This window comes from Dreissena polymorpha, chromosome 14, assembly GCF_020536995.1.
Source record: "Dreissena polymorpha isolate Duluth1 chromosome 14, UMN_Dpol_1.0, whole genome shotgun sequence".
Classification (NCBI taxonomy): Eukaryota; Metazoa; Mollusca; class Bivalvia; order Myida; family Dreissenidae; genus Dreissena; species Dreissena polymorpha.
The window spans coordinates 38,709,453-38,723,018 of NC_068368.1; the positions used below are offsets into that span (position 1 = coordinate 38,709,453).

Sequence of the window (13,566 nt, forward strand, 5' to 3'; positions counted from 1 at the left end):
GACAAGGAAGTCAGTCCGGTGGACAAGGCATTCCGGTGGACAAGGCAGTCAGTCCGGTGGACAATGTATTCAGTCCGGTGGACATTGCAGTCAGTCCGGTGAAAAAAGCAATCAGTTCGGGAGAGAAGACGGTCAGTCAGGTGAACATGGAAGTAAGTCAGGTCGACATAGCTGTCAGTCCGATGGACAAGGCGGTCAGCCAGGTGAACATAAGATCAGTCAGGCGGACAAGTCAGATGAAAAGGCGCTCAGTCAAGCGGAAAAGGCGTCTTGTCAGGCGGACATGGCGGTCTGTCCAGTAGACATGACGGTCAGTCCGGTTGATCGCGCGGACAGTCAACTGTACAATGCAGTCAGTCCGTTTGACATGGTAGTGAGTTCGGTTGACATGGTAGTGAGTCTGGTGTATATCGAAGTCAGTCCAGTGGGCAAATGCAGTCAATCCGGCGAACAAGGCAGTCAATCCGGCGGACATTGCAGTCAGTCCGGTCGACATGGATGTAAGTCCTGGTGACATAGCAGTGAGTCCAGTGGACAAGGCAGTCAGTCCGGCGGACATGGCAGTCAATCCGATGAACAAAGCAGTCAGTCCGGTGGATAAGGTAGTCAGTCCGTTGGACAAGGCAGTCAGTCCGGTGAACAAAGCAGTCAATCCGGCGGACATTACAGTAAGTCCGTTTGATATGGCGGTAAGTCCTGTGTACATAGCAGTGAGTCCGGTGAACAAAGCAGTCAGTCCGGTGGACAAGGCAGTCTGTCAGTTGGACAAGGCAGTTAGTTCAGTGGAAAAAGCAGTCAGTCCGGTGGACGAGGCAGTTTGTCAGGTGGACAAGGCAGTGCGTCCGTTTGACAGTGCAGTCAGTTCAGTTGACAAAGCAGTCAGTCCGGTGGACATGGCAGTCAGTCAGGCGGACAAGGCAGTCAGTCCAGTGGACAAGGAAGTTTGTCAGGTGGACAGGGCAGTCACTCCGGTGGACAAGGCAGTCTGTCCGTTGGACAAGGCAGACAGTTCAGTGAACAAAGCAGTCAGTCCGGTGGACAAGGCAGTTTGTCAGGTGGACAAGGAAGTCCGTCCGGTGGACAAGACAGTCTGTCCGTTGGACAAGGCAGTCAGTTCAGTGGACAAAGCAGTCAGTCCGTGGACAATGCAGTTTGTCAGATGGACAAGGCAGTCAATCCGGTGGACAAGGCGGTCAGTTAGGTGGAGAAAGTTGTTTGTCCGGTGGTCATAGCCTTAAGTGCGATTGACATATCAATGAGTCCGGTTAACATAACAGTGCGTGAGGTCGATATTGCAGTCTTTTCGGTGGACAAGGCACTCAGTTAGGTGGACAAGGCAATCAATCTGGTGGACAAGGAAGTCAGAAACGCGAACAAGGCAGCCAGTCCGGCGGACACGGAAGTCAGTCAGGTGGATATGGCGGTCAGTTCATGGATAAAGAAGTCAGTCCGGTGGGCAAGGCAGTCAGTCAGGTTGCTAAGGCAGTCAGTCCGGTTGACAATGCAGTCAGTTCGATGGACAAGGCAGTGATTCAGGTTGGCAAGGCAGTCAGTCTGGTGGACAAGGCAGTAAGTCCGGTAAGCAGTCAGTCAGGTTGCTAAGGCAGTCCGTCCGGTTGACAATGCAGTCACTCCGGTGGACATTGCAGTCAGTCCGATGAACAAGGCAGTGTGTCGGGTGGACATTGCAGTCAGTCTAGTCGACAAAGCAGTCAGTCCGGTGGACAAAGCAGTCAGTCAGGTGGGTAAGGCAGTCAGGTTGCTAAGGCGGTCAGTCCGGTTGACAATGCAGTCAGTCCGTTTGACAATTCAGTAAGTCCGATGGACAAGGCAGTGTGTCAGGTGGGCAAGGCAGCCAATCCGGCGGACATAGCAGTCAATCAGGTTGCTAAGGCAGTCAGTCCGGTTGACAATGCATTCAGTCCGGTTAACAAGGCAGTCAGTCCCGTGGACATAGCAATGAGTCCGATGGACATATCAGTGAGTCCGGTTAACATATTAGTGAGTCCGGTGGACAAGGCAGTCAATCCGGCGGACAAGGCAGTCTATCCGGCGGACAAGTCAGTCTATCAGGCGGACAAGGCAGTAAGTCAGGCGGACAAGGCAATCAGTACGGCGGACAAAGCAGTCAGTCAGGTGGAAAAGGCAGTCGGTCCGGTTAACATGGCGGTCAGTAAGGTGGACAAGGCAGTCAGTCAGGTGGACAAGGAAGTCAGGTCAGTGGACAAGGCAGTCAGTCCGGTGGACAAGGCAGTCAGTCAGGTGGACAAGGCAGTCAGTCAGGTGGACATGGCGGTCAGTCAGGTGGACAAGGCGGTCAGTCCGGTGGACAAGGCAGTCAGTCCGGTGGACAAGGCAGTCAGTACGGCGGACAAAGCAGTTAGTCAGGCGGACAATGCAGTCAGTACGGCGGACAACGCAGTCAGTACGGCGGAAAACGCAGTCAGTACCGTGGACAAGGCGGTCAGTCAGGTGGACAAGGCAGTCAGTACGGCGGACAAGGCGGTCAGTCAGGTGGACAAGGCAGTCAGTACGGTAGACATGGCACAGTACGGGAGAAATGGCGGTAAGTCAGATGAGATGGAGATGGCAGTCAGTCAGGTGGAGATGGTAGTCAGTAGATAGGACAGGTTGGTCAATTATGTGGATCAATAACTGGTCACCTATCAAGCATTTAGAGGAAGCTTCAACTTATACAAGTGCTGTTAGAGGCTACCAGTAACTACACGACAGGTAAACAAATGATTTTTTTTAATAATTCGAGTGTTGTCTAGAAAGTGAATGTAGTATTTTTCCAGTAATTAACGTTATTATTGTTCGCGTAACATGATCTCGGCCGCACCTTGTTAATAAAATGGCTTACGCCGGAGTACAGTGCGGAAAATGTTGCCTAATTAAGGAAAAATAATGCGTCTGTTGCACATGTAATTATATTTAATACATGGTCTTATGTGTCTTGGTTTGCACATAATAGAAACAGAAACAGGCGTATTTACTGCTGTGAACATAAGCAGGATTTAAGGCATAGAAGTCCTATACATTCTGAGCCAACTCAATTTAAATATCCTAATTTCGTTGAGCAATGTTATGTTGTTGTTGTTGTTGTTTTTTCAGCCAGAAAATGGAAACGCCGATCGACTGCTTCCTGTATGTAAGAAAATTATTTGTATAGAAGAATCAAAACAGCGTTATATATAGTTTTATAACTCATAACTTCATAAGTTTTTTTTTAAGGATTTAATCCTTTGTAATCTTTGTAATTATGTGTGTGCTATAAGATATTATAATTGATAACGGGAAAATGTAAACATGTGTGAATTAGTAAATAAACCGTACATTAAAAAAAACACTGCCACATAGAAAATTAATTAAATGTTGTGTTTTTCAAAAAAGAGCGTGTTCTTACTTGTATTTATTTAGAAACAGTTGCATCCACAGAATGTCTAATATGATACGTAATGGATTTCAAAGAGAACATAATTAAATAATTATTTTTCACAAAGCTTTACGGGAAATTCTTAACGTTTGCTTTACGTAATGTAAATCCCTAAAATCTCTGGCTATTTTATGTAGACCGAGAACGTATATTAATGCTTTCCCTACATAATTGACCCGCCTCATGCAGCAATTATGTGTTTTGTGCCATGTGCGACCAGCGTAGCTCCAGACCAGCCTGCGCATGCACGCAATCTATTCAGGAGCTGCCCTGTCTGCTAATGGGGCCAAGAACCCTTACGTTACTTTACAGCGTGCAGGGTAGCCCAGGCCAGGCTGACATACAGCTACGCTTGCCGCATGTGGCATATTACCCATTTTCGCATGGCGCGGGTCATATATTTTTTATTGGTAGATATACCTTTTAAGACCAAGATGATTAGTAATACTTTATTGTAAAAAGCAATGACTGAAGTTTTCCGTATGATTCCCTTACAAAAAAGAGATTTTAAAAATACATACCATAGATCGCCTTCAATAATGTTCATTAACATCAGCCGATCGAGTGATTTTGGTTTTAGATTTTGCGTGCAGAGGTACCGAATTCGAATATCGAGGAAGGCAATACATTTTATGTTGTTTTTACTTGTTTAAATAATTAGTTAGGACTGTTCAAAATATTATAGATTTTTAAGTAAAAATATTTTATAACGTTTCTCATAAAAATACAAAAATCTGTGATATAGCTAGTCCTTTAAAATTCAGAAAAAAAAACACTAAATTGCCAGTATTTGCATCTACAATTAACAATCCCAACTTTAGTTAGTTTTATATTAATAATTAATATAATTATTATTTATATCAAAATAAGAAGGATAATTAAAAAGATAATAAAGACGTAGTGCTGTGAGACACTCCGTGCGCTTCACGTATAATTAGAATTAAGCAGCCACAGGAACGGAATGACATCATTTCTTCTAATTACACAAAAAATATATACAAAAAAAAACGAAGACGAAATAGAAGAGGGAGAACAACAAGAAAAACACTTAATTGACATACTTGTTGAAACTAATTAAATTTATAAAACAGTCAATATTTATCATGAGTTAAAACAGATATAATCTACGTTATTCGAATAAATCACTGTCATTTGAAAAGAAGCAGATGATTATGAAGTGAATCACAATAAGATGTCAAACGCAGATAAGCATTTGGCATTCTCAGGCCTTATCGCACTCACCATCATTTCGCACGTGTTTCTATGCGCATCTGGAGCGTTCTGGAAGCTTACCCCCTGGGCGGCCCCCACAAAACCCGCTGAGGCACCTGTTCCGTATTAGGAAATTCCATCTGGTTCATGTTGATTAGCTCCCTTGAAAATGGTCTACATCTGTTTTGTTTCTCTCTGCAGATGTTAGAAAACGATATGATTTTCTAGTCGTTGGGCGGTAAATGGGTATGTTTTTGAACACAAAATCGATAAAAAGTCATTAAAAGTGTGTGTAGTTTGTAAAATCAGCGTTTGAATTGTATTTCATAACTGAAAGTAGGAACTCTTCTTTGGCGAAGGAAGGAAAATAAAGTGAAACTTCATCTGTCAGATTTCTAACAAACGGGATTTTAAGGTTTATATGCCGACTGCTTGAACCGGTGAGTGTACTTTTCCATGCTTGTATAAACATACTGTTCATAAGATCTAATCATGTTTGACTTACTCCGATTCTTTTTACAACTGAATCCACACTTATTGAATATTCAGTTGAGCAGTGACATGGTCATGGACATGGACCGGTACCCGACATGGACAAGCTTACATACTTTTAATTCATACTTCATATAATAAAATACATACTTATAATTCATACTTCGTATAATAAATATATGAAATCATGTTTAATGAGAGAAAAATTGACAAAGAGCCATGAAAAAAAATCTCCACCCTCTGATATTGGAATCATATTATGGAGGTCAATTTTTCTCATTAAACATGATTTAATATATTTATTTGAATATATTGGGCTCCTGGGCCCATATACTATCCAGAGTACATTACTTCCACCTGTGCTTTTAATTCTTAGTGTACATGATGACATACATATTCACAATTAATCACCAAAGGACGGTAAATCAAACCTGATTACAAACACATCATTTACCAAAGTAATAAGACGGGAATAATCAGTTGGAACCTTTATGTGCACGAATTATAATTAAAGTGACTTACAAATACTACTATATATTTTTTTTTTAATCTCTCAGCTCACTGTAACTGGTACTTCAATGATACATAATAATTAAGAGTTATTTAGACAACATATAAGTCTTCTGTACAAGCAATATTGACAGAAGGATTTGCATCAATGCGGATTGAATGGTCAATTTGTCACTTTTAAACGTGAAGACTTAACTTGATATTCTGTGTTTCATTACCAATACATTTACTTTAACACGTCTACCATGCTTATGTTGGCTTGTAACTTGTAAAAAATTAGAAACTCACAAACTATAATATAAATGTAAATTTCATTCTAGCCACTCATATTTTACAGAATGATGAGCGTCACAGAATTTAAAGAAAGAGGAAATGAAAAGTTCAAAGCTGGTGAATTTGAAGAAGCCCTGTCCTTGTACACACAGGTTAGTGTTCACATTTTTTACCAAATGTTTATGTTACATCAGATTCAGTTTGATTTGGTTTGGTTGTTATATAATAATAAAAAGTTTGATATATAAAAAAAAATCTTGTGGCTGTTTGAAAGTAATTTGAACACACTTCTTTACATTTCCTCAACAACTTTTATCGCAAAGCTCCATTAATTTCTTAAATTTACTGATAACTTTAATGCAAAAATACATAATAAAATTAAGTTTTAATATAATGTTTAATAAAGGCTGAAAGTCGGGCATGTTTGCATCTATTTGGTTTTAAATTTACAAAAATATAAAATCTTTTGTAATTATGGAGTTGATTTTCATCTCTTAAAATGTTGCTTTTATATTTGTTGACTTTGCGCAACGGAAATTTTTTAAAGAACAGGTCTTGCCAGTACGATGAAACCTGTTTGCTGAAGTTTCTTTTGCTAAATTGTATTCTTTGTTACAGGCGCTTGGCCTTGGGGATCTCAAGGACTCTGACAAGGCAGTCATTTACAAGAACAGAGCCATGTGCCAGCTAAAGCTTGACAAATTTGAGAAGGCAGTTGCTGATGCTACAGAAGGTAAGAGGCTTTTTTTTAATCAAGTTTACATCGACTTAACAACCATCTTGATGTATAAAGCTTTGCTTAAATTTCAATTGATTTTTCATTTTAACAACATATTTATAACAGAAGTTGAATGACCATCTTTGATTTGTTTGGAATAAATACATGCCAATTTTTCCTTAGTCCCTGTAAGATTGTGTAAGTATGAAATGAATAACAAAGCATGTAACCATATATCAATGCAACTTTTATGTTAGTTATTGTTTTAATGAATGTGCATTCAGTACCATGCCTTTTTAAAATTTTAGAATATGTTTACACTTCCCGATATGTGACTATAATGTGAGCAAGTGAGATATACAACTGAAAATGAAAACTAACAATAAAACTGCATGCATAATACTAATATATATGACTTATCAACTTTTGTATTGTTTGATTTTGAATTCCTTTCAGCTTTAGACTTGGTTCCAAATGACCCGAAGGCTCTGTACAGACGCTGTCTTGCCTATGAACAACTCGGCCAGCTTGAAAACGCGTTCAAAGATGCCAGTTCTCTTTTAAGGGTGGAGCCGAAAAATGTTGCTGTTCAACCCATTCTTGCCAGACTTACACCAATCATACGGGATAGGGTGTGTGGTATTGCTTAGTTTATAAGGCTTTTTCACTGTGCCCTTAAGCACAGTGGCACCCCTGTGTCCGAATTGCCAAAAAAAGGGGTAGCCCATTCAGGAACTCTCCTTTATCAAAATTTCCAATTATTATCTGTGTGTGTGCCAAATCTATTGGGTAATTTAGAAATTATATTATTTGACCCATAAACTTAAGAGTAAAATTTTAACTTATTGCCAACTGTATGTCAATGCCTCTGGGCTTAACCCATTTATGCCTAGCGTTTAGAAAAAAGGCCTTGGCAAACAGCGTAGACCCAGATGAGACGCCACATGATGCGCTGTTTGCTTAAAGGAATTTCTGTTAGAAATATTCTAAATATAGAAATAAATATACTAGGCTTCCCTAATTTTGGAATAAATTGATCCAATTTAGAAGGATGGGAGAGTCCACTTGGCATAAATGGGTTAAACAAAGTCTTATTGGAAGGCCTTGTGTAAAATAGTTTTAGTGAAAGATCTTGGGTCACAAAAAGGACTGTGTGCTTGAAAAAAAGGGCAGGGTGAAAAACAGAAACATCAGTGACCAGGGCTTTTTCCTTCTTTAGAAAGGGCCTTATAAAAAGCCTCTCTCCAAAAGAGAAAGACCCTTACCCGAAAGAGACTTTACAGTATTTAAAACAATGCAATTTTCCTCAAAGTTCAAGCTTATTTTGGGAAATAATTTCCCCTTTCTCAGTTTCTTTGATATTTTTTGTTACCAAAATGGAAGACCAGGCCCTTTCCCCAAATTAAGAAGAAAAAGCCCTGGTGACATTATCTATGAATTTGATATATATATATATATGGAACTTCTTAGTCCAACATTTTGTTTTTTATATTTTTAATTAATTTTTTATTTTTTGGCCATTGGATTTTTGCAAAAATAAATTTAAATTTTGACATCTTTCCCTACAGCTTAATTCGACACAACACCTTTATAATACAATGCTGGTTTAATTCAGTTGTGTGAATTTGAGATAGGTATGATTTGACATACAAAACCTAGTTATCATGCAATAATAGTGTATGTAATAATCTTTCGTTTAACATGCTTAGTTTCAGCTAATGTGAAAATGTTACTGTACCTGGTTTCAGATCTTATTGGCTTGATTTTATAGTAAAGTTTATCAAATCACAGCGTTTATGGTTGGCTAGCTTCTTTGGTAGAGCACTGGAGGATTGTGGATTTGATGCTCTGCCTGGCTATGTGATTATTTCAGTCTACAAAACAGAACAGTATGCAGGAGAAAGTGAAGCAGATGTTCAACCTGGCCTTTGATAAGAGCAATGACAAGGAAAAGCGTCTTCAGGTTAGTTTGAAAAGCATGTGGGCCCTGCTCTGTGAAAAGGGGGTTTAATGCATGTGCGTAAAGTGTCGCCTCAGATAAGCCTGTGCAGTCCACACAGTCTAATCAGGGATGACACTTTCGGCTTTTATGATTTTGGTCGTTTCAAGACATTTGTTTCTTAGCAAAATATCAACTTTAGGCAAAAAGCTTCTTCCCTGATTAGCCTGTGCAGACTGCTTTACGCACATGCATAAAACAACCGTTCAACAGAGCACCGCGCATATATAATTTTTTTAATTGGCCATCACCCAAATCAGGTCGCAATCAGCTTAAAAGATACAAATAACCTGATTGTGGTAAATTCACCATTATAAACATGGAACAAACCTTATTGATTTAATGGGTCTGGTGATTATTTAGCCTGCAAAAAACAGTTTTTGCCTTCTTTCACATGATCTAGTTTACATTTTAGCAGTGCTCCAGCTAGGAATAAATGGAAGGTTGAAACACTCTGCCACCATCAGGTTCCAACCTTTCCCCTCAAAAAATGCCATTTCATTTTTTTAGCTCTACTGGCCGAAGTCCGGAAGAGCTTATGTCATGGTGTGGTTTCCGTCTTCTGTCCGTGCGTTATACTTTTTCTTGTTTACGCGATAAAGTCCACAGTTTTCATCTGATTCTTTTCAAACTTGTTCAGTGTCTTTATATTAATGAGGACTCGAACCCTATTGAAAATCGGTTACATCAGAGTAAAAAGTCTAGAATTATCTCCCCTTGAATTTGAGAAAGTTGTGAAATAAGGCTTGTTTACACAATAAAGTCCACGGTTTTCATCCAATTATTTCCCAACTTGCACATTGTCTTTATCTGAATGATAAGTCAAACCCTATTGAAAATGAGCAATATCAGAGTTGTAAGTCCAGAATTATCTCCCCTTGAATTTGAGAAAAAAAATGAAAATTCAGTTTTTTTATGTGATAAAGTCCATAATTTTCATCCAATTCTTGGCAAACTTGCACAGTGTCTTTGTATCAATGAGGGGCAGAGGACTCAAACCCTTTTTTAAAAAGAGCAATATCGAAGCAATAAGTCCAGAATGACTTCCCCTTGAATATGAGAAAATGTTGAAATCTCTCTTGTTTACGCAATTTATTCCACAGTTTTCATCCAATTATTTCCAAATTTGCACAGTATCTTTATATCGATGAGGACTTGAACGCTATTGAATATGAGCAGTATCGGAGAAATAAGTGCACAATAATCTCCCCTTGAATTTGAGAAAATTCTCCTTGTTTGCGCGATTAAGTACACAGTTTCCATCTTATTCTTTCTAAACTTGCACAGTGTTGCTGTGTAATATACTTTTCAAGCGTTTTCATTGGCTTAGTTTTCGTTCGATTGACCAATCACATTTTGTTATTTTGCTGAAATGACGTCACTAAAATGTAAACAACATTCGGGATTTATCATCATGTTTGCATTAATATTTATTTAATTTGCTCATCGTTTAATAAAAAATAGAATGATATGACAACTCGTGCCAGATCCTATATTTATTAATTATACAAACAATACATTTTATGAAAATGCATGAAGTATGAAGTATATATCACATGCCATATTGAAATTATGCCACATTGATTATAGGCCTTAGTGCTCTAAAGTGCCCTTTCCACATAAGAGCACCCTTCTCTTTTCAAATCCTAGCTGGAGCACTACTGCTATACTATTTAATATCAATGTTTTTTAGCATTTTGGGAATGAGGCCGGCTCTATTTGGTTTGGGAAAAATCAAGGCTAATTTGGACTAAAATAAGGAAATTAGTGTTGTTGTTGCTTTTCTTACAAATGCTTCAAAATTAAGAACAAAAGTGTTTTCAATATTATATTAACTAAGGTTCAACTTTTATAGAGCTGGATGGGAGATAACTCAATGTTGAGATGTAAAAAAGATTTAAACCTTCAATGGGGACTTTTTAGGTCCCAATTGGGAAAAATATATACTTTTTCCCATTCGGAATGGGGTTGAATACCGGCCCGAATTTAAACGAAAAAAACACACTGAAAATGGTCTTAAACTTTCAGGCGGCAAACAATCTCATCGTACTGGCTCGTGAAGATGGTGGTATACCTTTAATCATGGAACATGGTGGGCTAGGCAAGCTGAAAGAGATTACATTTAATGAAAAGGACCCGGATTTGTTGCAAGCTGCCACCCGGATATTGTCATGTTTAACACAGGACTCAAAATCCAGGGTCAGCAAAAATATGTTGTAGATACATGTATATTTTACTTTAGAAAAATAACACTTATAATTTTGGTCAAGATAGTATTTTTATCATAATATATTATTACCATGAAGATTGTGCATTCTCGATTTAACACTGCTTGCGCCAGTAAAACAGAAATTGTGATCAACAACTGCTTAATGTCATTAATTTTGAATATTGTAACTATTGTCATTGTATCAATCAGTAATCGGAATCTGAAAAATCAAGTACTGTACATACAATAATTGGTGTGATTCTTAAAAAAAGGATAATTCATATTTTTTTTTAAGAATTCAAGGTTTTGGTTATTATTAAAGTTATTCAAACCATCCTGTATATAATGTATGGTGATAATTATGTTAAACAATTTGTCTTGTCTCAATACAGAGCCAGACAGTGTATGAGGAGATAGGAACGGTGCGCCTGGGCCAGCTTATGGCTATGCCAGTGGAAGGCCTGTCCAACTCCGTGGCTCATCTTCTACTGAACATGCTTCATAGCATAGCCAACTGGAGCGAGTATCAGGTCAAGATAGAGGAATTTCAGGAGAAGAAACGCAACCGAGATCCAGCAATACATCCAAGACTAGTTTTAGGTAGGATTTGAAAAAAATCATATTTTCCATTTCGTTACGGTTACATAATTGAACAATTAGATGTCTGTTTCTTAAAAATCTAGACAATCTGCAACAAAGTGGAGTGAGTTTACTAGATGTCTGTGTCTAATTTATCAAGCTTTTATCACTCTTTCCATATCTTATGTATCTATCTAATATCCCTCTGTGCATATCTTATTTATCTTGCTAATAACCCTCTGTCCAAAAGCTAACGTAACTATCAAATATCCCAAAGCCATCAGAGAGCCTCCTTCATTTCAGATGAGTACCAGCAGAAGTTTGTAGACGAGGTGTTCACAGGCCTGATCAAGATGCTGCAGCACCACAAGGTGTCTGCGTGTGGCCGTGACGCGGCCATGGAGCTCATGATCAAGACGGTCACACGCAAGGAGGGGCTGTTGTGGACCAAGAAACTGCTTGACACTGAGGGTAGGGTTGTGTGTTGTTTGTTTTTACAATCTAGCTGTGAATTATATAAATGAAATACTTTTATCCTTGCAGTAGTAATTGTTTTTACTATGTATAAAAATCTATTGCTAAAAATAAAAAAATACCATGGGTGTGGATGGTATTGTTACCTGAAAGCTAATAATCCTTCTTTTCAATTAACCCTTGCATGCTGGGAAATTTGTCATTGCTAAAATGTCGTCTGCTGAATTTCTAAAATTAGCATTTTCTTTGATTTTTTCACAGAATACTATCAGAATAGCAAACAGTTTGGATCCTGATGGGACACCACGTTCTGTGGCGTCTCATCTGGATCCAAACTGTTTGCAAAGTCCTTCAAAATTCGGTTCCCGCACTGAAAGAGTTAAGAAATATTTGAAATTAAAGAGGTTTGATGGCCAATGCGAAGAGGATTTCTCATTATCTTGCACTGAGTTGTAAAAAACAATTACCGTAAATAAACAAATATAATATGCCCTCATGTTTAATACGCACCCCGAGCTTGGTCCAAATTTATTGGTAAAAGTTGGAAATCCGAGTATAATAGGCACTAAAAAAATCAGTGTCCGAAATCGGCCATGACCCTGTCATTTCTGAAAAAATGTGTGAGTATATTTTTGTGTTGTGAAAACAGCAAATCAATTTAGCGTTATCAATCATCTGTTTTACAGTAATACTCCGATATATTGATCGTGATGTTTTATCGGGCTGTTGTCATGACAGTTGCATAATAAATATCTTTGTCTATTGTTTATATAACCGTTGATTGTTTTATTTACGCAAACATATGGTTGGTATGATACTAAAGGCAGAGGGATATAGAATGCGTTTACTGATAACACATGGGCCACCTGCTGACACCCGGTCAAGCAGTCATAATTGCAAATGAAGGAAACAGAGACGCTGTTTAACATTTAATTCCATTTGACAATATTCAGAACGATAATAATTATAATAATAAAATAATAAGTATTATTATTATATATCAATAATACCGATGGTTGTTTTATTTAGCATGTATGTTACATGTAATATACAGTGTAGCCATGACAATTTATCCGTAAGCACAGTTGACCCCCTTTGTTGTAATGGTGTAATTCAAAATTGCTGACACGCTAATAACAACAAAAAAGTTGAAAATTTTTGCAGGAAATTTTTTGTTCTGTTCTACATTCTTATATAATGCGCACCCCCTTCTTAAAGAAAAATTAGGCAGGCAAAACAGTGCGTACTATATTCGTGTATTTACGGTAAACACCAATAAAAAAGTTTTTCTCTCAAGTGTGAAAACACTTTATATCTGACAATTTTGTGTGCTCATTTTAGCTCAATTTGCATTTACACGTTATTTGTTATCTTTTAGGGTTAAAAAATCCTCCTTTTTTATTAGCTCGACTATTATATATAAAATATATATAGTGGAGCTATCCTACTCACCCCGGCGTCTGCGTTAGCGTCTGCGTTAGTGTAAGTGTGCAAATGTTAAAGTTTTTGTACTTCCCCAAATATTTTCTTTGTCCCTTGACATATTGCTTTCATATTTTGCATACTTGTTTACCAACATGACCCCAACCTATAAACAAGAGCAGACAACTCTATCAAGCATTTTGTCATAATTATGGCCCCTTTTCCACTTAGAATATGCAGCA

The 13,566-nt window shown here is 38.1% G+C and overlaps 1 protein-coding gene across 2 annotated transcripts in view; it reads left to right on the forward strand.

Annotated features, from left to right (window-relative positions):
* Positions 1-4,865: 4,865 nt before the first annotated feature.
* LOC127857750 (protein unc-45 homolog B-like) overlaps positions 4,866-13,566 on the forward strand; it is a 35,544-nt gene continuing 26,843 nt past the window's right edge. Inside the window, exons 1-8 of one of the 2 annotated variants that reach the window (XM_052394409.1) lie at positions 4,866-4,894; positions 5,988-6,075; positions 6,542-6,656; positions 7,098-7,273; positions 8,515-8,604; positions 10,669-10,839; positions 11,242-11,449; positions 11,732-11,899. In XM_052394409.1, the coding sequence (XP_052250369.1) occupies positions 5,989-6,075; positions 6,542-6,656; positions 7,098-7,273; positions 8,515-8,604; positions 10,669-10,839; positions 11,242-11,449; positions 11,732-11,899 (1,015 nt within the window). In that variant the 5' untranslated portion in view covers positions 4,866-4,894; position 5,988. Of the gene's footprint in view, positions 4,895-4,928; positions 5,089-5,987; positions 6,076-6,541; positions 6,657-7,097; positions 7,274-8,514; positions 8,605-10,668; positions 10,840-11,241; positions 11,450-11,731; positions 11,900-13,566 lie in introns of those variants that run through there. The other variant, XM_052394408.1, reaches the window with a different exon arrangement.